Raw genomic sequence first — 27109 nt, 5'->3', positions numbered from 1 at the left:
AAGGTAACCGAAGACTGTAGTATCTGCTGTGTTTGAGATACCTGTTTGTCACAGTCAATGAAGTGACATCAGATACTTTCACTTGGTTGGTATCACACTACACTATAGCAAAGGAATGGCTTAGCATAACCTGTTCCTACATGTGACTTGGATTGTAAAAGGCTTCAGTATGGGGATTACATAATACTTGATCTTTTTGGCAGATGAGTTATTCTAGCAGCCTTGGAAATACCGTGTTCCAGTAAAAGCATTGCCAAGTTAGGGACTCTGTAGCTATGACTTCAGATAATGAACCAACTTGAACCTATGCCATGCTCAACATTAGAAAATGCACACTGAAAATTAGAGCTGTATTTCATGAAATATTCTGTAGGTCCTAAGAACGTGTGGGCTTTGGCTTGTGCACTTACTTAGTGGAAAGGTTTCCAAACAAGCTGAGCACAAAGTCATTGCTATTTTCAGGTGCTCATCTTCTTGGTTAAAGTCTTGACTTTTTTTCCCAAGAAATGTTTGGAGAACAATGCAGCAGGGAATTGTGCTGCTGGGACAGAGGAGGCTTCTTGGGTGGATTCTTATGCAAGAGTATTTAATCACATGCCCTGAAGCACTGTTTCTTCGCAGACTATTAATCTCCTCTGCTTGCGTCTACTGAGTCCTCCATTATGTAATTTAGTGACTGGCAGTGTTGCTGCATTAGTTAATTGTTAATAGACTGTCACTTCGGGTTTGTTCCTTGGTGTCAAGCTCTCCTGTTTTCTTTCCTTGCAGAGCTGATGGAGAAGTGAAACACTGTGTGATCTACAGCACTCCAAGAGGTTATGGGTTTGCAGAACCATATAATCTGTACAGCACACTTAAAGATCTGGTTCTTCATTACCAGCAGACATCCCTTGTTCAACACAACGATTCCCTCAATGTCAGGCTTGCCTACCCTGTCTACGCACAGATGCCCCCTTCTCTTTGCAGATAAATTTTGGGCAGGAGGAAAGTGTTGGCTATCTTGGATTCTTTTCTACAGTTTTTATTAGAACTCGGAGGGCATTCTTTCTCCTTAGACTGCTTGTTTTGCACAAGAAGTGATTCTGTGAATGTGAATCAAAAAGAGGCCTAGCAGCAACAAGACGACAACTTGGGTGTAGGTGTCCTGGTGCTACCTTAAAAGCTCAGCTGTGCTTTTACACTGATACTTTTGTTTCCTTATGAGGGGAATAGACTCAACAAAACCCATACAGAAATACTGGAAGCAAAACATTGTTTTCTGGAGATGATTTTTGGCCAGGCACCTTCAGTGGAACTTCTAATTGGAGTTTGTTTTCTCTTGTTCTAGTAGAGACAATATGAAGCCTCTGTTTGAGGCATCAGTAATGTCTTTCAGTCTTAAACTCCCAAGAAGCTAGGGAGGAAACTACCACAGCAATTCTTCTCTGTTAATTTTAGCAGCTTCACTGCGATTCAGACGAACTTCCAAAAGAGGGCTTGTCTTGAGGTAGCGTGGAATTTGGTGAGAGAAGACCAAAGGAATAATGAGAAAGCTTCAGGTTTTTATTTAAATGGAAAATGCTTGTAAAGAAAAGTTGCTTTATTTTTTTTTTTTGCCAACAGTGATGAAGTTTTGGTTTCAATGGCACTACAGGTCTTCACTTAAAGGAAACATTTATAACCAAATTGAACACACCAAAACTTTGTTGCTAGATTGAGCACTTATGGGGAAGGTTGCGTTGGCATCCGCACATAATTTCTACACCAAAACTTGAAACAAATAAAAGGAAAAGCTGAAATGTTGTGTGGCTTCAAAACACTAAATTTGTCTGATCTGATGTAACTGCTCACTCCTCTCTTTTATCATCCCTCCCTTCCTCCCACTCCTCAGCATGGGATTCTCTTGTCTGTTGTTAAAGATAGGTGCTTCAGAATGTAAACTAGAATGAAGCTTGCACTCACATGTTGCAGTTGTCTTGCTGAACAATGACAGACTCTTGTAATGCTTGATTTTGATATAGAAGAGGCAGGTGCAATCTCATGCTTCTGGATGGCTTATTGGACCAAGTGATTTCTTGAGGAGTAGCCACTGAGGTCTGTGTAGAAGTGAGCACGCTGATTATCATTTGCAAGCCAGATTCTGAACTTTCGCACCACTGCTGTCAGGCAAGATGTTACAGTGGTATGATCTAAATTCCCTCGTAGTTATTTTGGACATAGGGCAAAACGCAGGAAGGGAAGGAACAGAGCTGTACTCCTCAGTCATTGCGTGTCTGGTACCATCCTTTGGCAAAGGCTGCTGTCAAATACTGGAGAAGGTAGTCCTGGGCTTTGTCAAGTATAGCAATCATCCAATAAATCCCCTCCTTGGACACCATACAAAGCAGCTTATTTCCATTCCTTAAGCTTCTAAAATGAAAAAGAGCTAAGTTTGGCAAACTGAGCCATTTGGCATCAAAGCATAACCGGCAAATTAATTGTTTAGTGTGCAACCTTGAAAGTTACTTTTGTTCCTATTACTGGAAACTGTTCTCTTGAAATGCACCCATTGTACAGGACAGGAAGCAGACAGTCATGCAGATCTGGGAATGCTGTAGACCTGTTTCTGACCCTGTGGCTGATTTCCTGTTTAAATGTGGGTTTTCTGTAATGCGTGGGGAGGAATGCCAGGCCTGTTGATATTTAATGTTTACACGATAAGTATTATTTAACTGAATGTTGTGAATTTGCAAGCAGGGAAATGACAGGCCTGAAGCACTGACAGCCGTTGCAAGGAAGGCAGTCTGGTTGCCTGGCATGCCCGTGAGATGTTTTCTTTTGCACTAATGACTCTGACACGTCCCAGGCACTTTCTAATCAGCCAGCAAGTGTAATCTGCTGGCAAAGAATTGCGTAGATTCCACTTTTCTTATTCAGTGAAACGCTACAAAACTTAACCAAAGCTGAGAAACAGAGAAGGAAGTTCATGTAATCTGTCCTATCAAAGTGCCCCATGTCTGCTCGTGTTCCTTCTGTCCTGCTTCCCCAAGAAAAGGGAAATTGCTGATGTAGCCTTTGCTCTGGGTGAAAATCTGGAATGGAATCCTCTGTTGTGTATGGATGTGGACAGTTTTCTTTTGAAAGAACCTTGCCCCACCTCTTGGGCAATTAGTAGTTCAAATCTGGTAGCTGTGGAGCCGCCGTTCTCACACCTCTTGTGCATCTGATGTTCCCTCAGTGCTGGATTCGGTCCAAATGCATTACATGGGAAATCAATTCAAAGGCACAAATGAGAGCCAGGTGCCTCATTCCTGGGGAAAAGCCTTTGCTACAGGAGTTTGTGAGTGTTTTCTGTGCCCCTGTGATCTCCGGGCTCTCCTTTTACAGTGTTACCATTCAGAGCTGGTGGGCCACGTAATTCTCATCCCTGCTTTTGTCCAAGGGACATCTGCTACCTTATTAGATCGCGCTCGGGCTTGGTTTTGTTCTAAAAATGCACAGGTCTGCTTTCAGCCCATAAGTCCTGGCACACCCTCTCAGTACTGACAGCAGCGGGGTAGAAAAGCGGGGCTGCCTGAAGTTTCCCTGTTGTGGAATCTCACTGATCCTGTGAGGTCTTGGTCCAGGCTCCGGCCCCGGCCATGCCAACGCAAACACTGCGTAATCCCACTGGCGTCTCTGGCAGGATCTTGGCTTTGCAGTGGTGTGAGTGAGTTCAGGTGCTGGCTCGTCTCTCTCAGAGATCTCTTTGCTAATCACAGGTGATGCTTTTGCTGTGAACGCTGTGCTCAGAGCCAACAGCCATCTTGAAGCGTTCTTTGAAATCCTCTTTGGCCCAAACCTTTGGAAGAGGTCTGTACGCAGATGAAGGCTGTGCTGCTTGTATTCACTCCTCCCTATGTTTTGCCCCCTGTGTCTTTTTGTATTTGTTTTAGGCACCCGAAGCCACGCTGCCGGCATTAGTGCCCTGCGACCCTCACGTGCCATTGCACTGATTCTTTTCGCATCAGATTTGCACTCGTATGGCAAGGGAAAAAATGGGTACGAACCAACTGACACGGGGAGCTGCCATCATCGGCTGAGCAAGGGCTTGGTCCTGCTGCCTTTGTGCGCTCAGCCTGCTTCTGTTTGCTCAGCGGCATTGGACCGGGGAGACAAAGCATTGCTTCCAGTAGTTGTGAACTTGCATGGCTGAGAAATCAGAACCAGGCCAGCGAGGTACGGGATTACACCCTCGTACAATAGAACAGCTGGTAAGCCTAAAACAAATACAGGAAATGTGAACATAAAGGCAAAACAAAGGAACTCGAGTTCTTTTAAAGCAGTAAAATGCAAGAAAGCTTTGGTTTCAAGAGTCAGAATGTCAGGAGGAAAGAGGGGGAAGGTCTCACCGGTGTGGCAGCAGCTTCATGTCAGTCTGTGGTCTGAGGAGAACTGATTTCATTGACCCATGTTGTATTAAATATATATGTAGGGTTAAATAAATAACTTTTGCACAGTATTAAATGGGGGCGGGGGGTGGGGTGGGAACGTCGAAACTCTGATATGCACAGTTTCTTCTAATCTGTTTTGAAGTATATTTGCAGGGATCAGGGGTGATTCAGTATTTTGTATTTGGATGGATGGGAATTCGGGCCGACTTCCACAGTTGCCATTGGCCCCGTTACGTCAGCCAAGAGTGCCATGTTTTGAAGCTTGTAAGTTATGATCTTTTCCCACTCATTTCTATACTGGTTTTGAGTAATTTTAGAATGGAAGTAACCAACCCGGTAGCAGAGGGACGTCTCAGGGTGTGTGGAGCAGGAGCAGCCTATGCCCACCCCCCCAGCTGGGATGTTCCACATTCAGGGCTCGTATTGTGTTGACTTTTGTTACAGTTCTCAGCTGCTTTGCACCGCTGGGTGGTTGCAATGCAGAGTGTAGATCCAGTACATCCCTCTGTCTCATGCCAAAAACAAAACCGCTCTTTCCACACTCCTCTCTCTTGATGTGGCAGAACATCAAGAAGTTTTCCATTTAATGTGATGGGCCTGATTCTTTTCTCGCTGACACTCATGTAAGCAAGAGTCCCACAACAGAAAGCCGTGTCCAAGAGAAGAGTTTGTACTTCATCATATCCCAATCCAAGTCATAGCGAGGCAAAAACCAAAGTTTGTCCTTTGCAAAGCCAGGCAACTGTAATGGGGACTGTGGAAATGCAGGGTGGCACTCGGTGCGGCTCTGGGGAGGACAGGGAGCGAGGGCTGCGTGTCCTGAGCCCAGATGGAGTGCGGAATTGCTGCAGGAGTGTCACAGCTTTGGGTGGGAAAAGCCCCTTATTTGGTACTTGAACAATCTCTCTTCTGTTTTTGAATGTCGTGTTTATTTGTTATTTTTGTTACGCTACCAGGGAATAAAAATCTGAACTGTTAGTGAGTCTCGTATGTTTGCTGCACTGTGCAGACATGAAACAGGTACTGCTTGTGGGCCGGGAGGGGTGCGAGGCAGGTTCAAAACGCAGTTTGACAAAGCATTAGGATGGGGCAGGGGTGGTTTTGTTCGGATCATCTTTCAAGTCAGACTTTTATATGCGTAGTTTCCTTCTGTTAATTTGCAACATCTGCTTTTGAATCAGCAAAGTCAAAATACGTTCCCAAGGAATGAAGCAGGGAGGGGAGCAGGTTACGCTTACTCCACTTTAGCATGCGAACAGCCTCGGAGTAGCTTTGAAAAGGGGAAGGGTCAGCATCCCAAAGCTTCCCTGGTTGTGACGTGGCGGAGCAGCAGCAGGTGCTGGTGTGGGAGCTCCGTCTTTGACCGTGAAAGAAAGGGGATGCAGAGCAGAGCCACTCCCACAGTGCAGGCCGAAAGCCTGGGCTTCTTTGTTGTCCTCTGTGTGCACTGCAAGGAGCGGTCAGGAAGTTAATAGAAGTTGTGAAGGATTGCAGCTCTGTGCTGGAAGGAAATGCAGCCGCTGATCCCTGGTTTCCTTTGGCACAGCTCGTGCTGCCAGGAGCGGAGCTGCTGGCCGAAGGAAGGCTGTGCGAGGAGCTGCGTTCTGCTGGGCTGGGGGGAGCTTGGCCAACATTTTTGTCACTCTTGCATTCTGTGGGCAGGAATGTTTTCCACCCAACGGGAAGGGAAAGAATTTCTTTTGAAACCTTTTCAATTCCTTCCTGTTTGTTCACAGATAGCGCCGGGCCTGTTAACTGTTGGGATGGTGGCGGTGCTCCAGGTGTGGGGCTGGCTCCATACAACTGATGCAGAATTTGCAGGGTTGGTTGGTTTTTTTTTTTGAATCCCTGTACTTTAGGACAGCGTTTATTCCAAAAGCTGCCTTTACAAATACAGAACATGGAAAATCCCAATGAAGAATCACCATTAGACAAAGCAGCTTTAGTTTGACCCTTCCCCAATGCTGTTTTTGGGCTGGTGGTGCTCAGCCCAGCCCCGCTGTGCTGTCCCTGCACCAGGTCAGGGAAGGGGCTTTGGGTTGCTTGGATAAAGAGGATCGTGTCCAGCAATGGGAGCGCCAGGGGCGGCCATCAGCCTGCTGCCAGGCTGTGACTTTGGGCCCGCAGGGCTCAGCTGCAGTGCGGCTGTGCGGATGGGTTTGGGGCTGCGTTGTGTTCCTAAGTGTCGGGCAGAGGTCGTTTTGACTAAACCTGTTAATTTTGTATATCTGGCTGTTAATTGCACCACGGGATTGTAATGGTCTGCATCATCTGTGTGTGTGCGTGCGCGTGCGTATCTGTACTGTATGTATATAGATAAATGTACAATATATTCCCATACACATTGATATGCATTAGCTGTAAGTGGCGCTGCCCCCTGGAAACCTTACCAGAACCCACCTCTAGCACGTCCTGCATGGGCAGAGCTGGGCTCATTTCCGCACACGACGAGGAGCTGGTCCTGACCACCTCCAATCCGTGCTTCTGAACTGCAGGACGGGTTTCCTGGGGGGTGCTCCTCCTGTAAGCTGAACTGCACGTGGGTTCCAGCTGTTTGCTCCGAGACACCGCGCTGAAACCCACCGAAAGCAAAAGGTCTGGGGAAGGAAACCCCCCGTGCTGCCGTGAGGGGCAGCGGCGCTTTGTGTGCGGGGCGTGGGGCTGCAGCAGCAGCACTGCTGGTACCGCCTGCGCTTTGATCCTTTTCATTATGATTTGACTCCCATTTTCTTTAAGGGAAACCGCCGCCTCTGTTGGGAACCCGCTTCGACTTCTTTTCTTTCCGTATGAATCCCCAGCATGTAACTTTGGTACAACTTGTTTGTTCTCCGTGTAAAAGCCGTTCTTCTGTCGTTGATGGTGTAGTCAAAAAAAAAAAAAAAAGAAAAAAAGAAACAAAAAAATAATAATAATAAAAAGGAATTCATGTAGTTTAACTTCTAAGAAAGAAACAAAGCGCTTCCTAAGGAAACCAATTGTACGTTGGTGTGCTCGGACAAGTCGTGCTGTAGTTCCTAGATCAGTAATGCGACACTGTACTTGTCACCGGATGTGTTACGGTTTTGCTGTACTTTCTTTTTAATAGATGGTTGGGCTTTTAAATCCCAGACACTAAGCATCCTGGGCCTACTTGCTCTAGATCAAAATGCAATAAAGAATTGCAATAAAGCACATTGAGATGTAATGTTTGAGAAGGACGGACTGGTGGCTCTTTCTAATGAATGCAGAAACGCAGCGTGGTTGGGATGTGCTGCTGCTGGCTGCTCCTTCGGGCAGGACAGGCTGAGGGCTGATCTGCTGGGGCTGAGCCACATTCCAGCCTGCACTGCCCCAATGGGGGATATGGGGACAAACCTGGTGACAAACAAGGGGAGTGTGAGCACCCGAGGGCTCGGGGCCTGGCCTGCACATGCGTGTGCACGAGCACAGTTTGCAGACTGCTTCCTCAGGGCATCGCTGAGCCCACGGCTCAGCATTTCTACTGACCATTTCCTAAAAATGCTGCGCTGGCATTTCCCAAAGCGCTGAGTCAGCCTTTCTGACCGCTGAGTCAGCATTTCTGCACTCCATCATCAGCTCTACGTGGGGGGATCCAGCACCAGAAGGGGCCGCAGGGCAGCGAGGGGTACGGCCATGGGAAACAGCGGGGAGGAGCAGGAGGCGCTCCTGGGAACCTCTCTTTTATTTCATTATCTGGTCGTATTTTATAAGAAGGGCCGATGGGGCAGCAGCACAGGAAGGATGTGAAGCGCTGACGGGCAAATCACTGCTCAGGGCTTTGCCGGGCGCGTCGTTTCATTTAGGAAAACACTGCAGCCGGGAGCCAGCGTAGGAAATTTCCAAGCGGCTGTGCTGACTGGATGGAAAGAAAAACAGCACCCGCAGAAAGGGCACATCCCGGGGTTTTTCCATCCCCAGCAGCACCGCGCCGCTTCCTGCGGGTCCCCGGCTTCACCCCGAGAGCAGGCAGGAGCTGGGGGCCCCGCAGGGCAGGGGCGTGGGATGGAGGGTCGGACAGACAGACAGATGGACAGACAGATGGTCACAGGATGCTGACGCAGGATGTCCCCCCAGGGCTGGGACCGGCGCAGTGACAGATAAATGGCAAGGCTCTTCCCTATGGGGAAAGAGGGCTGAAAACAAACGTGTCAATAGACGGCCCTCCTCAGGCGACAGCCTGATACAAACACAGGGAGGGCTTGGGCTCAGACCTCAGGATTTGGTTCAGCTCATTGCGGACAAGCTCAAACCATCAGGGTTTACTTTGAGAGCCACCATTTGTTGCCACGACCGAGCCACAACATGTTCCCCTGTGCTCTCACACACAGCTGGAATGGAAATACGGATGTATGGAATTGAGCACCTGAGCCCCCCAGCTTCACACCACTCCCAATCAACGGGGCCAAGCCCAGCCCTTGTTCCTGGTTTTCTTCCTGGAGCTGCTGCAGACAGAACCAGCCAGAAAGGGTCCAAGAGCGGGATGGGGAGCCCTGGGGATCTTCCCCCACCTCTTCCCACTCTAACAGCTCAAGGGGCTGTGGTGTGCAGCAAGCAGAGCCCCGCTGCCCCGGGCAGGTGCTGTGCACGCTCCTGCTGCTGCTGAGCCAAGGGAAACACAAACATCCTACCCAAAGAAAGCACTTTTTCATCAGCAACACGGTTCCCATTTTTGCACAGGGCCGGTCTGTTCTCGGCAGCCTTCCCCACCAAGCTGAGCCAAAGCCCGGCCGAGATTTCCGGGCTGGGGCTCGGCCAGAGGCAGCCTTCCCAGCCCAAAACGGGCAGAGGGAATGCCTTGGGGGCTGGGGGGGACTTCAGTTGACCCCATGGGAGATGCTAGAAAGCTGGAGCTTGGCCTGAGAGTCCCTGTGCCCTGGGCACCAGAGCTGGGGATGGGGGACATGGTGGATGTGGGACTCAGGGATATGGCTCATGGAGAGTACAGCATCCGGGAGATTTGGGACCTTGGGATGTGGCACTTGGAGGATGCAGGATCCCAGGTCCTCAGGATTTGACCAGGGGGACCTTTATCCAGACCCAGCTGTCCCAGCCAAGCAGAGCCCACACACCCCTGAGCCTGCAAGAAGTTATCAGAGGGAAATTCCTCTTCTGTGGAGTGGTGCATCTTGAGAAACAGGCCCAGGCAACAAGAATAGCTCTTAAAAAAAAAAACCCTAAACAGGCACATAAGTTTGGCCTGAAGTTTGGGAAGAGATGAGAAGGAAAATCAAGGTGCGGAAGAGGGGCCAACAGGGACAGCAGGGCACTGGGACATACGTCCTTCAGGGTTGGCTGTGGGGACAGAAGCATCACAGTGAGCAGCACCCCGCACCTGCAGCACCCGGTGGCGACGTCGGCCCCATTGGACCGATCCCATGGGGGCGAAGGCAAGGCTGGGAACAAAGCGGCCTTTCACTGCCGCTGGGCAAACACACCCGGGAAGGTTCCTGCCGGAGCTTCCAGCTGCGCGGGGCTTTGATGGCGGGGCTGGGGCTGTTTTCTTCTCTCACTGTGTCACACTTACATATATTTTTTTCTTCCTCTTTCAAGGCGTAATTTTCCTTCACGCCTGTAATTTCTAGGAGGAATTTCTCAGCGCTGGGATCAGAGCCAGATCCCCCAATGGGGGCTGCGAGCGCTCAAAGCACACGGGGCTGGGCAGTGCCTTCACCCCAAAGGCTCCAACTGCCATCACCCCAACCCCCCCATAGAGCACGGGGTGCATAACGGGACCCCCCGTCTGCCCTCATCCCGAATATTTTCCGGCAGGAAGCACGGCCTCGCTGCTGCCAGCGGGAATGGGAGGGGATGTGGAGAAAGAGAGTCAGCGTCTGGAGAGAGCCGGCAGCTGAGGATCAGCCTCCTCCTCCTCCTGGCCCTGCGGATGTTGGCTTTGGACGGGACCCTCTTGCAGCTGCTGAAAAAATGCACAGGGCTCAGTGAGCACCCAGGGGCTTTTCCCCAAAGGAAAGTGTTGGTGCCTCTGGAGCACGGGGGGCTCCTCACCGGGTCATGTTCCCCAGGAGGAGTGAGCGGCTCATCCCTACACCGGGCTGATACAAGAGTAAGGATGGGTGCCAGCACTGACATCCCCAGGGGCAATCAGACCCCAGAGCAGACCCCAAATCCCCACCAGCAGCGGGGATGCCCCACAGCTGAGCTCAGCAGGAGGAGGTTCGGGACAGCTGCTGACACAGGCGCAGCTCGGGGATTAATGGGCAGAGAGATGCGACAACGGGGCTGTCACCAGGGCTGATGGCAGCAGGGTGGATCTGAGCCCATTATCTCCACATTTTGCACAGTTTTATCCCTTTGCCTGCCCAGAACAGCCCATCGCGGCGTGCCCAGGCCATGACACAGCACAGCGGCACAAAGCAGAGCAGGAGATGGTAGCGAGCAACAGAACCCGAGGGCAGCCCCAGCCCTGGCTCAGAGCTTCCTGTCAACCGCAGCCTCAGAGCCATACGGGCACCGGGTGGAGCTGATTCCAGAGGAATTCAGGTGGAAAATACCACATTCCTATTTCCTTTGCAGCCCTGGCTCCGCTGTGGCAGCAGTGAGCTCTGTCAGCCCAGCAGTGTCACCAGGCCCCTGGGAGCCGTTTGTACCCACCACCCAGTGACCGCTTCATTGACAGCACACCCAGCTGAGAACACTGACTGAGCCCTCGTTTGCTGATTGCTAATTAGCTTAACATTCTTAATCCTTCATTAGCGACTGCAAAGTAAGCTCTGGAATATGAGGTCAGCCCTAATCAGTGTTTCAAATCCAAAGCACGCTGGCACGGGATGAAGGTGGGGGTGGCTGTGGGCAGCCCTGGGGGTTTCCAGGGCCAGGGACGTGAGGGCCTGCCTGAGCCCCGTCCCCATCCACCATCACCACAACAGAGATGGCCCTGGGGGCAGCCCAGCTGTCACAGCTCTCACCGTCAGCATTTGCCTCCATCAGGTCAAGCCAACACAACCCAACCCGGCCCAACTCAACCCAACCCAAAACAGCTCAACCCAACCCAGCCCAACCCAACCCAAGCCCCGTGCCGTGGCACGCGTAGCTCTGCAGGGTGAAGAAATAAGAAAGCAACACAACTTTGAATTTATGTAAAAAAAAAAACCAAAAATGTATTTTGGAGGAGGATTTGAACATCGACATGCAGGTACAACATGAATAAAAATTATTGCACCGCTATTATGTGGCAATTGTTCAAGTTTCTAAGAACACAGAGATTCCACACTTCCTCTTATCTAAGTGCTGAGTGAGGCGGCGCGGCGGGGCCCACCCGGGGTGCTCCCACAGCCACCTGATATGGTACCAACACAACGCACGCGCTGCTGTCCAACCTCCCACCAGAAGTACAGCATTATCCTTCACGGCCAGCAAGAGAAAACCAGAGAAAGGCTTCATCTTCCCCTCTTCGGGACAAGAGAATAAAATACTTCAAATCACACCTTAATGCAAAAGTGTGGCAGCCAAACCACGGTCATCCCACCCCGTCCCACAGCGAAACAAGCAGCCAAAGGCCTCCAACATTCAGACCCAGGAGTGGCCGTGACAATGCTAATGTCTAATATATACAATAAATACCATCCATTCCTCTTGGTTTGCAACAGTAAGAGACAAAGGGAAGAGTAACACTGATGTGCTGGTGGGGAGCAGCTCCCGCGCCGCAACCCCACAGCCAACGAGGCAGGAAACACCCAAACCCACCAAACAAATGGGAAAATCAACGGGGAAACATCAGATCTCGATGGCTGTCCGCAGGGCTCGGACACCACGATGCACTCACACCCTGCCACCTCCCTCATGGCCAACCCTGTGCTGCTGTGCATCTCAGGGCACGGTGCCTCTCCTTCCCTCCGCAGCACAGGAATTCTGCCATCTGAGGAGGTATTTCAGCAATTAGCAAGGAATAAATCTTGCTGCCTCCACCTACTTTTCCATCACGGTTTCAGAGGAAGTATCTTTTTGCCCAAACTTTTGAGCTAAGGTGCCCCAGTGTAAACTGGACCAGTGCTGCACCGAGGGGAGCTGCAGGGTGGGCAGGGAGTGGGGACCCGGCTGTCACCAGGATGGCTTTGGCTTTTCCATTGCACCGATCACTCTGTACCACAGCCACAAACAAGGCAGCTAAATGCACACCTCACCTCCTCGTCGGCTCGTTTGGGCTAAAGCAGCAACAGCTGTGACACCAAAGTGGTTTTACAATGCCTAAGAAAGGGTAACTGTACCATCGTGTTCTGGAGCTGAGGAGTAGAAGACAGCAGCAAGCACAGCTAGGGCCTTCCACGGCCACCTCCAACCTGCTCAGGCTGACACAGCCCAGCAGATGCATTTTTCAGCTGCTTTTTCACCCATTTACGCTACACCAGCTCAGGGCCTGGGCTGGGTGCTTGGAACAACCCAAGTTGCAAAGCTCCCTGGTTGTACGAGTTTATCTTTCCCTTGCAAGAGGGAACCAAGAGCACACGAGCAGCCTAACACCTCCAGCAAAGAGAGCCGACAGACAGAACAGGCCCTGCTCTCAATGCTGTCACAGCAAGATTTATTTGTGTGTTATGTGGGAGCTCTGAGGCTTTGGCTAGTGTATTAACAACACCATACATGTTCACACAGACACACAGAGTAAACACTCATTTAAAGATGGTTTTTTAAACAAACAAACAAACAAACAAAACTCAAACCAAACCAAAAGTTGGTCCAGAAATGAAATCCAAGCAGCCAAAATCTCATATATGATGGGAGAAGTACGGTTATGCAGAAAGAAGCAAGGCGAGATTTCAGAGTTTTGTGAACTGGGATGAAATCAAGTTGAAAGAGATGGAGAAAATACATTCCCATATAAAAACATATTTACATTTAGGGAAAGTGAACCAAAACTTGAAGCTCAGAAAAGGCCAAGACAACGAAGAAGGCAGCGCATGATGAAGTCAGACCGCGAGGTGCAGGCTTTAGCTTGAAATACTGCTGCACGGTCATTCAGCTTCTAACAGAGAAGAACAGTGAGCAGGGTGCTAGATCTGCAGAGATACACTCAGACACAACTAGGGTAAAAGCTGAGCACAATCTGGGACAAATGACGGGAGTGTTCATTGACAGTAACCTTGAATTGGATGAACAAATGGCTTACAGTGCTGTAGGTGTCAACATCCACATTACCGGTGTATAATCATGGATCTAATCCTCAGCAAAGAGCACTGTTATCCAGAGTCAGTCACGCTCAAAGCAAAGCAATGCCTAAACCTAAGAGCCAAGAGTGATGTTTAATGCAACCAAGTGGAAATCAACTAGTTATCGAAGCTGAAATCTGAACGTATCACATGTGTCTTGAAGTTTGCTTGCAGCTTGTCCACAGAACTCAAGGAGTCAGAACTCTTTGTAGTTTCTTCCTTTTTAAAATGGGCAGATTTGGAAAACTCTGCAAATTTCCTACACCCCAGTTTAGAAATGGCAAGGAACACCTTAAATCCCAACCTATGGAGACTCATCAAGAGAAGGAAAAGTCTTGAAAGGTCATTTACCATTGAGATACCTTGGCCCAAGACATACCAGTCTACACATTTCCCTACTTTAAAATCAGCCCTGGAGGCAGCCCTGCCCTGGGGTTCCCTTTTCCAAGGCAGGGCAAGGTACAAATTGAAGGCAGAGAACAGAAAATGATGAAACACTGTTAAAATGTTAAAAACAAGGAGAAGTTGCCACGTGTCCTATAAAGGATAAATAAAAAGAATCTCCCCTCCACAACAGCTTACAGATTTCTCTCTGAAAGAAGAATAAAACACTTTCACTTGGTTCAAGGAGAAGACAGAGCTACCTCTCCATCCAGCTCCTCCATTCCCTGCCTCCACATCCTCTAAGGATGAGTGCGTGCCCACGGTGACAGAGGTCTTACTTGAGTTGGAGAGGATTTCTTGCTCTGGAGTAACTTATGGACCAGATTGTATTTTCTTCTCCTTGTTGAAGAAAACCTGATTGTAAATCCAAGGAAATAATTCAGTACCTGGGAACGTCAATGGAATTTGAAAGGGAAAACTGAAAAGCAGGAGATTTTTGAAGTAAGCTGCCTTTTTTTGTGTTCAGAATTTTGGGGACCTCAATGCAGAACTGGAAGGAAAAGCACAACAAGGCAAAACGAAAGGGCAGGGGGGGAAAACCAGCAAACTGCTTCTTTAGCCCTGCTTTAACGATACCCTGTTCTAAAGAGACCTCAAACAGCAAGCATTACTGTGTACAAAAATAGAATAGCAAGGATGAAAAAACACAAAAAACAGTATGAAAAAAACCCTCCCAAAAATAGATGTACACAAGTTCTATTTTATATTAGTGTATATTACAAAATTCAAACATGCAGTCTCTATTTTGAATGCAGAACGCTTCAGTCCACGTGTACCGGGGATGCTGCTATGTTTTCTTTACAGCACCATCATGTGACAGGGGAAAGTCTTGTGTTTTTAGCTGACTTCCAACCTCTTTGCCTCTTGCCGGTGTGAGAGTCCCTTCTTTGCAGGGCCTGGTGCTGCCATCTGGCACAGGAGAGGCTCTCGGAGCTGCTTGTCCCAGAGCATGCGGCAGCTCCTTTGCTGGGGCCACTTTGCCGCTACCTCCCAGTGCTTCTGATGCTTTAGTGCTGCAGGAAGTTGCCTCTTTTTTGGCCACCATAGGACACGTTGCCTCCCAAGGTTTAACTGAGCTTAGTGACTCCGTGCAGGATGCGCTCCTTGTTGTCAAACCATCAGCACTGGATGGTTTGGCCTTCTCCTGGCACACTCCTGCTTGTGAAGCTTCCTGCTTTTTTTGCTTCCCATCTCTCTCTTCTTTACACGAGGCACCCAAGTGGGGGAAATCCTTTCTCTTTTCTGCCTCTCCAGAACCAGCCATACTGAGCTTTAAGGGGCCCAAAACACTCTGTGCCAGTGGCACCAGCTGGGACACAGAGAGTGCCCTCTCAATAGCAGAGGGGACGAGCAGCGTGGAGGTCACGGTGCCTGCTACCATGCTCTGGTTTGCTTTGCTGGCAGATGGAGCACTCTCTGCCTGGGATGAGCTGGGACTTTTTTCAGATGTGTCACCTATAGGAAGCAGAAGTGAGGTGCTGTCTTGTTCTGCAGATGGAAGTGTGCCCTTGTGGTCCTTCTCACCATGATCCGCAGGGCTCACTGAACAAGGAGAGCTCACACTTGCTGTGCAACAAGATGAAAGTGCTGGCAGAGGTTTGGAATCTTGTGTTTTCTGACTGATTTCTGACAACGGGGGGGTTTTCAGGTCAAGTTCACCACTGGAGGCCCCTGCAGTGTCACCCTGTCCAAGCTCAGGGAGTTTGACAGATGGGCACTTTATATTTTCGGTGCAGTCCACTGGTTTTTGAGCACTAGTAGTTCCCCCCAGCTCTCTGACTGCTTCAGAAGATTTGCCTTTTGGACCAAAATGCTCAAACGTTTGGTTTTCTACCAATTTATGTTCCTTTGAAGTGGTTTCTGGCCTTAGGAATGGTTTTGTTGAACCAGCTACGTTTTCTGGAGAGGTTTGTGGAAGAACCTCTGATGGGGAAGGGCGCACACCAACTTGCAGCATCTCAGAAACGGCCTTGGTTTGTTGACTGTTTCCTTTCTGCAAATCTTCTGTACCTTTTGGATCTTCAGGCAGAAAGGCATCATCTTCCATACTATCCTTGCTTTCCAATTTAGAGGAAAATTTATTATCCTCGTTATAAGAATCTGAGCCTTGATCTCCGCTGTCCGGGGGCTTGTCCAGTCTTCTTCCATCCTGACTATCCTCTGAACCATCATCTGTTTCATCTTCAGAAGAATCTACTTCTCTTATGGCCTCCTGCTTCTGCAGAGACTCCCTTCTCTCCACTCTGTCCTGTCGGATTGCACCCAACTTTCGGGATCCCGGCTTCTGCAACATCCCTTTTTCCGCTAGCCCGAGTTTGCCACCCACTGTTTCATTCACAGATTCCTGTAAGCTCTGTAGACTCGGATCTCTCTGTAGCATCTCCTTCTTGAACTCAGAGTGAGAGATATCCAAGCTGTGCTTCCGTGAGGACGCCAGCTTCTTCTCAGAAGAGGACAGTGAGGCAGCTAGTTTCTCAGCTGACTGCACTCTCTTTAGCAAAGGAGATCGAGGCGGCTCAGCACTTTTGGGGCGAGAAATCTGTCTCACCAGTGGTGGAGAGGAGTGTAGTTTTACTGGAAAAGACTGAATAATACTGGAGCTGCCAATTGAGTGTCCTGGTAAAGGAGATGGGGAGCGCTGAGGTGATGTGGACTGTGGTGTTGGTGATGGAGTGTGAGCTAGTGGTGACAGAGGGATATTTCCTGCAGACTTACGCCTTGGAGATCTGTACTGCCTTTGAAGCTTTGGTGCCAGTCCATGCAGTGAACTTGGTCGGATGTGCCCAGAGCTGGCTGGAGAATTGGGAACGCTGGAACTGGGAGAGCTGCTCTGGGAAGAATTGCCACCAACTAAAGAGAGGAAAAAAAAACACAACAAAACAAGACAAAAAGATTAATACATATTGATCATTCAAAAAAGTTATTGAAAACAAGATATGTAAAGTCAAGAGAAAGTGTCACGTTATCATCAAGCAGTGCAGTAATATTAGGAGATAATATTCCACGGTTTATGAATGAAAATTCACACCATCGTCACAACACCAGAATATAGCAAAAAACACCACGCTATCACAATGTTTTTCTGTTAAAAAAACCCCTCTAAATAGATAAGCCACATGTTCCAATGCTATTCATGTGATGTAAATCTCTTCACTGTCAGTAGGCTCAAAATAAGAACACCAATTTGTTTCCTTTTTTTTGCAAAATGATAGAGAAAATGTGTCAAATGGCTACAAAAACACTGCAATTTACAATACATGTTTACATCAAAGTGAAAGGATGCTATAATTCAGCAAGTACGTTCTTAAAAGGGTGTATGGATTTTCATTTCTAAATGACTAAGCGAATGAGAACACATCCATTCTCGAGGTAATCACAGCTGTCGTTTTACTGCAGAAACAGATTTGCTACCTGCTGCTGCTGGGTATTTTACTTCAAAAATTTATCAATGCAAAATCCTTCCCCGAGTTTTGTTTTGTGGGGTTTTCTTTTACCTGAATGTACAGACTCGGGAGTGGATCTATAGCTCTGTGTGGGTGACCGGGGTGACAGGTTGTGAGTTGGAGAGCCAGGCACACTTTCTCCAGAAGACAGAGAGCGGTTCAGTGAAGATAAACTACGGCTGGTGTGAAGCAGTGATGCCTGTTTAGTGATCTTCCTCAGCAGAGAACTCTTCTTCTTACTGTGGAAAATATTAAAAGTTGTTTACAAGCCCTATTTTATATATATATATATTTTTTATCTCTGTTGTCATATTTTGGTTGATTTCATGTCCAAAGAAGAAGAATCAATACAACAAACCTTTCTTGACCATCCTTAGTTTTGCTCTTCTTGTTCCTACGTGCCATCTTGGATTTGTAGCTGGCCTTTCGAGCTGGCCCAACTTTGATGGATGTGTTCTCAAATGGTGTAGTGGAGATGGATACTTTATTTCCACTCTGTCAGAAACAAGAGATGAACACAGCTGAAAGCTCGGCTTTTTGAAGCACATCTGCAGGCCAAGCAGGTAGGCTGCTCGTTCATTACTGCCTGCCATTTTGTAAGTGTTGTAAAACTCCATTTTGGGCACCTCAGTACAGAAAGGACATTGAGGAGCTGAAGCAAGTCCAAAGAAGGGCAATAAGGCTTGTGAAAGGTGTGGAGAATATGGCCTATGAGGAGAGACTGAGGGAACAGGGGCTGTTCAGTCTGGAGAAAAGGAGGCTGAGGGGAGACATTATTGCTCTCTTCCAATATCTGAAAGGTGCTTACAGTGAGAGTGGGCTTGGTCGCTTCTCACTGGTGAGAGAGGAGAAGCGGCCTTAAAGTGCACCAGGGTAAATTTAGGTTGGATATCAGGAGAAACTTCTTTACAGAAAGAGTTACTAAGCACTGGAACAGGCTGCCCAGGGAGGTGGCTGAGTCACCATTCCTGGACGTGTTTAAAAACTGTTTGGATGTGGTGCTCAGGGACACGATTTAGCGGAGGGTTGTTAGTGAGGGTAGTATGGTTAGGTTGTGATTGGACTCAATGATCTTTAAGGTCTTTTCCAACCTGAGCAATTCTACGATTCTATGATTTCCTTCTTTGCATTTCCACTTATCAGTGACTAAGGAATTGCTGAGAGAGGGCCCTCTTTAGTCAGGCTGTCACAAATGATTAGATCAGACCCCAGCTGGTGGCCGGTAAAGCTTCCCAGAGCAGAGGGAACACAGCACCTGACCTCTCCCACTGCTTAATACTTGTTATCCTTGGAAAGTTGAACAAAGTGATATTCTGCCACCAGTCCTATTCCCTGTGCTCTGACCGAAGGCAGGTGTGAGCACAGCAGGCATCTGAAGCTGCAGCACAGGGCACGGCTTGTCTCACTCTTAAAAAATAATTGAAAAAAAAAATTCTGATTGCTCCTCCCTGAGAATTCTGTCTCTTGGAAAGGTCCAAAACTTTGGGTTTTATTTCCATAAATGGATTCAGCCCAGAGGAGGTATCAAAAAGCAAGTCATTTAACTGGATAATTTTAAGACCAACCATTACAAAGCTGCTTTTAAATACCACTGGGAATAATCCTTGAGAAAGCAGTATTAAGAGCTAATAACATTAGCACAGCCTAAAGGCAAGGAAAAAATAAAAAGTAAACTGGAATTTTTTTAAGGCACTTGTTTTGTAAAGTGTTGAGGAAAAGTACACTTGAACCTTATTAACCTTTGTCCTCACTGCTGTCCGAAACATTGGACAGGTTCTTAAGGTCAAAGAGGATTCATGAGTTCAGCTTTAATGACATCTAGTCCATTTTGGAGACTTAGGGATCAAGCTCCAGCAAAATGTTTTTGCAAAACAAAGGCCAGGTGCGCTGTACACATTTGTATTTCAGACAACGCCAATTAGATATCTACAGTGTTTTAGGTAATATGCAAAATATGAGACAGCTTGTTTATTTTCCACTATCTAACAGTGCCGAGTTCCTACCTTCAGGATCAGCTCCACCACTTCAGTGTGCACCAGCCCATGGACCGGTTCCCCATTGACGTGGGTTATCAGATCCCCTTCACGCAGCCCTGCTTCGTTCGCCGGACCACCTTCCTCCACGTGCTGCCAATGAGAAGGGGATGACTGATTTGAGGAGAGGAAAGTACTGGATTGCTGGCCAGATCAAACGCAATGCCAACCCAGCTCATCCCTTGCATTACCTGCTTCAATGGAGGGTAAAGGGAACCACTGACTGGCACAGCCCACCCTTCCATTCCTTCCCTGCTTCCCGACAGTCTCGCCTGACCCAAGGCTGACAGCCAGGATGGTTAGCCTGATCAAGAGACCAGCTCCTCCCAAAGCAAGAGACCTAATACTCTTCCCAAACTTTTCAGTGCTCAGGAATGTTAACTAGATACTCTTGATTTCCAGGCAAGACTTCAATCTTTTTCAGCTTCTTTGTCATTCTACCACATACGTGCTGGAATCCAAGGCTGACCGACTTTTAACTAGGATTGTGCCATGTATCTAGGCTGCCTGTACTGCATTTAATCCCAAACAGAGTGTCATTTTCCACTTTCCACCCTTTACTGACCTATTCAGCTCATTGCCTTTCCTCATCACAGTTCAAAAAGGCAAACCTCCTTTACAGTGAGGTGACATTCATGCTCAAGAATTCTGCAACTCTCCCTCTAACAGCAAAACAATATCAGAATCTTGGTAAAATCAGCATTTTCCCAGGACAGCCAGGAGAAGTAAGGGAAAAATGCAGCTTCAGATTACTTCTCTAGCTAAGAATGAGTGTTAAACAATGACCAAAATACATGAAGCCTGAATTGTCTTAATGAGCAGACAGAAAAGGAAAGGGATGAACCACCTTTCCCCTTACTCTGTTCTCTCTAACTGCAAAAGTCAAATCACACCATGTCAGGGAACAGGTCATTCCTACAAGTCATATACATTAACAAAAGAGGAACACAGAGATCAAGTACCAGCAGTAACAGGGAGAAATAGATACAGACATGGAAACCAGACCTTTTAGCATAGCATGCAACTAAGCCAAGTGCTAAATCCCTCGGCAGTCAGCATAGCAGCAGTGATGCTTCAAGGCTTGTAATCAATTCCAAGTGACTGCTTGGAAAATCCCAGCAGAGTGAGCTGATCCGAAGCAGGCTACAATTGCTAACACAAGTCTGAACAAATTAGCTGTAACTCACCCACATGCAACAACCTCACTAAAGAGAAAGACAGTATGTACATAGAAACATGCTTCAAAGTATGTGCTAGAGAGAAAGAAAGTGAATACATGTAACCAGGGAAGAAAGAAAGAAGAAAGGTTGCTATGGTTCTGTGATGGGCTTAAAACCTGCCACAGTCAAAAGCGTTTCCCCCACCCAAAAAAATGATAACTTTGGGTCCAGGGAAGGAGAAAGAAAACAGGGTGGCAAAGTGCAATTTATAAAGCTAAATCCCATGCTCCCAACTAACTACGTTTCCGGACCCAGGGGCACTCTTTAGAAAAGCAGAGACATACCCAGACCATGTGATGCACAGTGTAGATATCACTGTCACCCATATAGACGCGAATGGCACGCAGAGTGAAACCGTATTTCTTTCCAGCCCGATGGATGATGATTGGTGGTTTCAGGTTTGCGATAGCAGGAGAAAAGTCGCGGCTGGGTGAGGAGTCCCTCGAAGATGGGTTTGAGGATAGAGAATGAGGTGACATTGGACTAGCCAATGGGGAACACGTGTGGTGATCTACAGTGATGACACAAAGGTGTGCAAAAATTAGGAAAGCAGGCCTCCAAAAGAGAGAAAATTCTTGTTAGAGAACAGCTAGGAAATCATCTCTCCCAATGCTCCTAGAGACGGTGATCTTTTCCTGCAGCTTCAACTAATTCATGTTTCAAAATACAAAACCCAGTGAAGTTTCCAGACAGTGTGTTTAGGAATGTGTACCTTGCTTGCCTACAGTTACAGCTGGGTCACAGAATTTACTTCTCCTGTTTCCTGGATTTACAACCTATCACAGTTACTGACTCTAGATTCAGTGCTGAAATACTCTAGCCCAAGGCTGTGATTTATTACCCCACCTTCCAGAAAAGATCAGATTGTTTCTAGATTTTGGTGCAAATAACACATTGGTGCTGCCACCAGTCAAAATCAGTAGTTTTTAAAGAAAAATCGGTTTTGAATATGACAACTGCATGCAGGTTAATTTTTGGTAGTGTTTTAAAACACTCAGCTCTACAAAGCAGTCATTGAAGGACTTTGCTACTAGAAAGCAACATTACAGGTGTATGTCAGAGTACCATTTCCCTAACAGCTGAGGAGCCAGATTCTCCCTGATGTGGCTCAGCTGCCTAAATGTGCCACTTATGTGGCTTAGCCAGGCTGAAGCACCTGGCTGCTCACTAGTACAACAGCATCCTCTTCCGAAAATACAAAGCAAATATGGAGTTCTCACTTCAGAGTGAAACTGGTCAGTATCAGTAAAATAATCCCAAATGGTAGGATTATTAAATGCAGCTGTAAAGGGTAATCCCAGACTCACTAAGAAACACCTGCTGAATTACCCAGCATGTTATTTATCTAGCAGATGAGCACAGCTTTTGAAAGACTTTTGCTGGGTGATTAAACACATATCTTGAGATTTTTGTGAGTCTGTGGTTCAGAAAGCAACCGGTGCTCAGTCAGCAAGGAATGAAATGTGCACCACCACGAGGTGCCCAGAAGCATTTCGGTAGCTGCCTCCAGCTCCCAGTGGGACAGGTAGGCAGTGCTCTGCGGACTTGGCACAGTGGGCCCACTGGAGCCCAGCCTATCAATCTAAGGCAGGTACAGCCCTGGTAATGCAGCAAAGCCTTATGCTCCAGAAAGGGGGATAAAGTCCTTATACGGGGAGAGGGCTGCCAGACTGGTCTGTGGGAGCACTGCCTCCAAGCGCTGTACACCAGTAGTTGGTGCCTGGCACTAGGAATGATCGTGTTATGGCTCTATGTAGAGACAGAGCCAGGACAGCAGCATCAGCTTACACTGTGAGTTATTTACACCATCAAATTCTTGAATGCTCAGTTATATGAGTCATCGAAACTCCCCTGATGCACAAACAAGGCACATACGCACAGTTCCCAAGTAGGATGCCCCCCCACAGATTAAAGAATAGCACCCTGAGGGTTAAAAGCCATTCCACACTGACACACTCCACACTGCACAGGAACCAGTTTCTGCTGCTCCAGGAGCTGCTTCAAACAGACTGGCTTGCAGAAAGCGGCTGGTGCAGAAGCTGCTCTCAGACCACACAGTACTTTGTGGCAGAGCAGCACTGCAATCCCAGCGAGCACTGAACAGTCACCAGCAGCACGGTCAGATCGCTCCCCTCCTGCCAGCGAAGGCATCACTCCCACAGAATGCAAAGGGAAGGATCTGCCTGTGGATCTGTTGAGTGTGCCGGCAGATTCTCACAACTCCCAGCCCGAGGCATTTCTTACCTGAGGGAATCATGAGAGACAAGGCAGTGGCAGACGCTGATTTAATCACTTTATTGACCGGTCTTGAGGTGCGTTTCTCGCCCGATTCCCCGGAGAGCAACCTGTGCCGTGCGCGCCGCACTGCCAAGTCGCTGATGGCTTTAGGAGTGGTGAAGTCTGGGCCTTCGTTGCTGTTACTGCGAGCGCGTGGATCAGAGAAGTCTGCAGTGCTCCCAGCTACGGTTTAAATTAAAACAGATTAGAACCACAGGGAATTCCTAACAGTCTATTCCCCCTACAGGCAAAATACATTAAATCAAAGTCATGTTTACATGTAGTCCAAGAGTAAATTTTCCTAAGAAGAAAGCCCAGGGCTTGAATTTTTATTTACAGAAATGGTGTTATTCTGAACACAGAAAATTAGAGGCTTCTATTCTGCTGGAAAAGCTTGCGAATGAAATCACGCTGCTCAGTGGTGGAGTTACACAGATCCTAAACCCGTGCTGCAGTTCTGCAAGTGAGCCATTTGGATGGAATTGTTCATAGATGAAAACAGCTTTATGGAAAGTGCTCCATTTTTACAATCAGCAAGAACTGTCACTCCTGAAGTTAAGACCTGCCTGTAATAGCTGAACCAGGTTTTATTGGAGCTTCCACATAAAAAAGCCACTTTAAGAGAATATGAAGGTACTAAAGCCAGGGAAAGCAAGAATATGGTTGGAAAGACAACCTTAATTTGCCCCCTTCTGTGTACCACTGCAATGTAGTCTTGAATTACTTAACCTTCTATAATTATATATAAAACACAAAGTAATCTTGAACATCAGCCTGGGCATGCAGCATCAGCAGATGCTGGGGGTGTACATGAGCTCTGTGCCTCAGTTCCCCATCCGATACCTTCAAGGGGCACTGTGAAAAGACATTAATTAGAATTTACAAGGTGCTTGGAAATTAAAGGGGTGAGCATCACTGCAAGTTCACATGGGAAATTAATCATTCTGTCTTCAAAAGCAAGTTTTGAACAGCGTGCAATAAATAAAGCCTAAGGGGCACATTTTGAACAATGAGGACAGAACAAAACATTGATCATCGTTCTTTAAGTGGGCACTGCTGCTCTGCATACTAAATAAAGCAGGAAGTACCACGAAAACGAAAATTCAGAGCACCAGTCTCAAAGACTACCCAGTGCCAGTTCAGCATTTAACAGCCACAGTTAGAAAGCTAAGGTTCCTATCCCATGGTTTTGCTATGGGAGTCACAATGGGTTTCAGAATGTCATTCAAATAAGTACGTGGTGGGTTACTTCCTTCATCCCTACACTTTCTCTCATGAGTTAATGGAGAAAGCGATGGTCTCTTCTGGATGGATGAGCTGTAGAGACAAATGGGAGAACTCTGGAGTAATTTTAACAGACTGCATTGCAGAAGAGGGATAATGAGAAATGGGAATCTTGGGCCACACTCCAGTCTGGAAGCAAATCTTCTTTAAGGTCTCTCCACCGCCAAACAACTGAACAACACATCTTCCCAGTGCCCCTCAGCTTGTCCTTGCCTAGTCCCGCTCTGACTTCATGCTCAGTCACCCCTCCCTTTACAACCTATCCGCAGTCTCTTTGCCTGCTCACTCCCAGCCTCTCCCAGCAACTGGTTTCTTGTAAGGCACCATCACAAAATTCTGCTCAGCCCAGCACTGGGAATTGGCTCCAGGAAAGACAAAGCTTCTGAGTAGTCACATGCTGATTTCTAACACCACTTTGCCATTTTTTAAGCCTGCAACTTGGTTAAATTTAGAGACAGCAAGTAGCACACAAACCCCACATCCCTAGTAAATTTCACAGAATCACTGAGGTAGGAAAAGACCTCTAAGATCACCCAGTCCGACCCCAACTCACCCCACCATACCCACTGACCATGTCCCTCAGTGCCACATCTCCGCAGGTCTTGAACACCTCCAGGAACAGTGATCCTATCACCTCTCTAGGCAGCCTGCGCTAGTGTGTCACTGCTCTTTATGAGAAGAAATTGTTCCTAAAATCCAACCAGAACCTCCTCTAGAGCAACTTAAAGTCATTACCTCTTGTGCTATCACTAGCTCAAGCCTCTACTAAAAACCTTCAGACAAATAATCATAGGAAGTGGGGATCTTTCAGTACAGCCAAACACCCATATTCCAGCCCCAACTCAGCAGTCATCTGCTCTGACTCACACACCACATCATTTTAAGCAGGCACTGATCACATGGATCTCAGCATGGGGAGATCTTTAAGTGACGGACTGAAATAAAAGATAACATTTTGAAGAGATTGGACTGATGTTATATTAAAGGGAAGCAAAGCCATGAAATAGAATAGGATAGAATGGCTTGGATTGGAAGAAACCTCAAAGTTCACACAGTTCTAAGCCCCTGCCACAAGCGGGGCTACCAACCACACTGCAGCATGAGACATGCACTTCACCCAACACCTAAATCCAGTTTCATGCAGTTAGCACCTGTAAGCTAACACAGCACGGTGGCAGAGCATGGCACCATCACACAGGACACATACCTGTCAGCATCGTGGTGCTGCTGACGGCTGTGCAGGGGGTGGTGGACCCAGCATCACCCTCCATCTGCAGCTCATGCTCCACGGGCTGCTCTGGAATGGGCACCGGTGACTGCACGGCTGACAGAAGCATCCCCTCTGACTGAGGCCTTTTGAGCACGGCTCCCTCGTCCTCAGTGGAGATGGCGAAGCGGGGCATGTCGAGGAGCCCCGAGCAGCGCCGGCGGACGGTCAGGGGTGGGCTGGAGTCACTCTCTGTGTGCGAGGATTCGGACATAGACAGGCGCTTACGCAGTCTGAGGGAGAACACAAGACAGAGACCCTCCGTTAAAGCAGTGGGATAATGAGTTTTAAAGGACAAAAGTGCGCAGTCCCAGCTCACACCTCTGAACCCAATTAAAGGTGAAATTTCAAGACTGAGCTGCACCATTAGGACTCAAAATAGCAAAGCTTTGAGGGCATCAACGGAGTTTAGATTTCCAGTATATTCCACTGGTAAGCTTCTAAGAAAGCAAGGAATAAAACTGAAGAAAAATATAGTGCAATAAATATGATAACAAATATTACAAAAATTCACAACTGCAAAATACAAATCACCATCCACGTTCATTTTGGTATTACATTAATTTTTCTTTCAAAGCAGCTGGGAACTTCAAGCCAGGAAGGCCTGATTCAAGAACACCAGTTAAAAGCATAATCTATAAAACGGTTTCTGAATGGAGTCACACAGACTAGATCACAACCACATTTTATGATCTCTCCAATGCCAAATTTCAGTGTAAAAGCTTTACAGAAGTTGTACAAAATGAGAGAGCCCTTTTTGAAGACAAGTTTGACAATTATTTCAGTTATGCTGGAAACATGGTGGCTATCCAAATCCTGCGCATTTGTATGTTTTCCTGATGTTTTTTATTAGAACAAAAGAATTTTGGGGGGATATTCTGAACTTTGGAAACTTTGGACTGTCCTAACGGTTTCTCTAATTTGTGACAAATGACAAAAAAGAACAGACTTTGGATTCTCTGATGTTGAAGAAAAATCTGCCATTGGTACATCTCCAACGCAATGAGTATTTCCACAAATGAAAGTTAGAATTCCTTTAAATTCACTTGAAGCACTCACTGTAAATTTAGGAAAGATTAGTACTTAAATGGATACATATATGGACATTTGTTATTCCACACATTGGCTTTCGCCTGTGGAAATGTATCACGTGAAGCATTCCTGACCTAACAGAGGACACAAAGCTTTGGCACAGGTCGGTCTTTCTCATATACTGCAAGAAAACCAAATACTGAGTCCTGCTGGACTTACATTTCAGGAGACCCAATCACCCAGCTGCGGTCCCGACTTTTCAAGCCACCCAGGCTGTCCAGCCGGTCATCCTTTTCTTCACTCAGACTCCGCTTAGTTGGTGGTGGAGTTTTCCTCTCTTCATGGATGGAAAGGCGTTCCATGCTGCTGTACACCTACACATAGCAGAAGAGCCTTCTGTACAGAGAAAGCACACTTACGTGGCCTCTTCTGATCAAGGGGCACAATCATCTCTCAGAATGGAAGACCTTCCCTGGAAGTATGACTGTGGCAATGCTCTTTGACTAAATAATGCAGTGCAGACATGATGTGCTCAAAGTGTGCCAGGGAGAAAA

General features: G+C 47.5%; 2 protein-coding genes across 6 annotated transcripts in view; one reads left to right on the top strand and one right to left on the bottom strand.

The window, feature by feature from the left end:
• The window catches only part of PIK3R3 (phosphoinositide-3-kinase regulatory subunit 3), a 57257-nt gene extending 50000 nt beyond the window's left edge, over positions 1-7257 (top strand). For both annotated transcript variants that reach the window (XM_072343470.1, XM_072343471.1), the window contains one exon: positions 769-7257. In XM_072343470.1, the coding sequence (XP_072199571.1) occupies positions 769-970 (202 nt within the window). In that variant the 3' untranslated portion in view covers positions 971-7257. The remainder of the gene's footprint in view (positions 1-768) is intronic.
• A 5785-nt stretch (positions 7258-13042) lies between these two features.
• The window catches only part of MAST2 (microtubule associated serine/threonine kinase 2), a 151928-nt gene continuing 137861 nt past the window's right edge, over positions 13043-27109 (bottom strand). For all 4 annotated transcript variants that reach the window (XM_072343106.1, XM_072343107.1, XM_072343108.1 and 1 more), the window contains 8 exons: positions 26775-26929; positions 25464-25756; positions 22940-23155; positions 20980-21206; positions 19446-19568; positions 17801-17937; positions 17494-17681; positions 13043-16849 (listed from right to left, as the gene is read on the bottom strand). In XM_072343106.1, the coding sequence (XP_072199207.1) occupies positions 14787-16849; positions 17494-17681; positions 17801-17937; positions 19446-19568; positions 20980-21206; positions 22940-23155; positions 25464-25756; positions 26775-26929 (3402 nt within the window). In that variant the 3' untranslated portion in view covers positions 13043-14786. The remainder of the gene's footprint in view (positions 16850-17493; positions 17682-17800; positions 17938-19445; positions 19569-20979; positions 21207-22939; positions 23156-25463; positions 25757-26774; positions 26930-27109) is intronic.

Source organism: Excalfactoria chinensis, chromosome 8 (genome assembly GCF_039878825.1).
Source record: "Excalfactoria chinensis isolate bCotChi1 chromosome 8, bCotChi1.hap2, whole genome shotgun sequence".
NCBI classification, from domain to species: domain Eukaryota; kingdom Metazoa; phylum Chordata; class Aves; order Galliformes; family Phasianidae; genus Excalfactoria; species Excalfactoria chinensis.
This window is presented reverse-complemented; position numbering and strand designations above follow the sequence as displayed.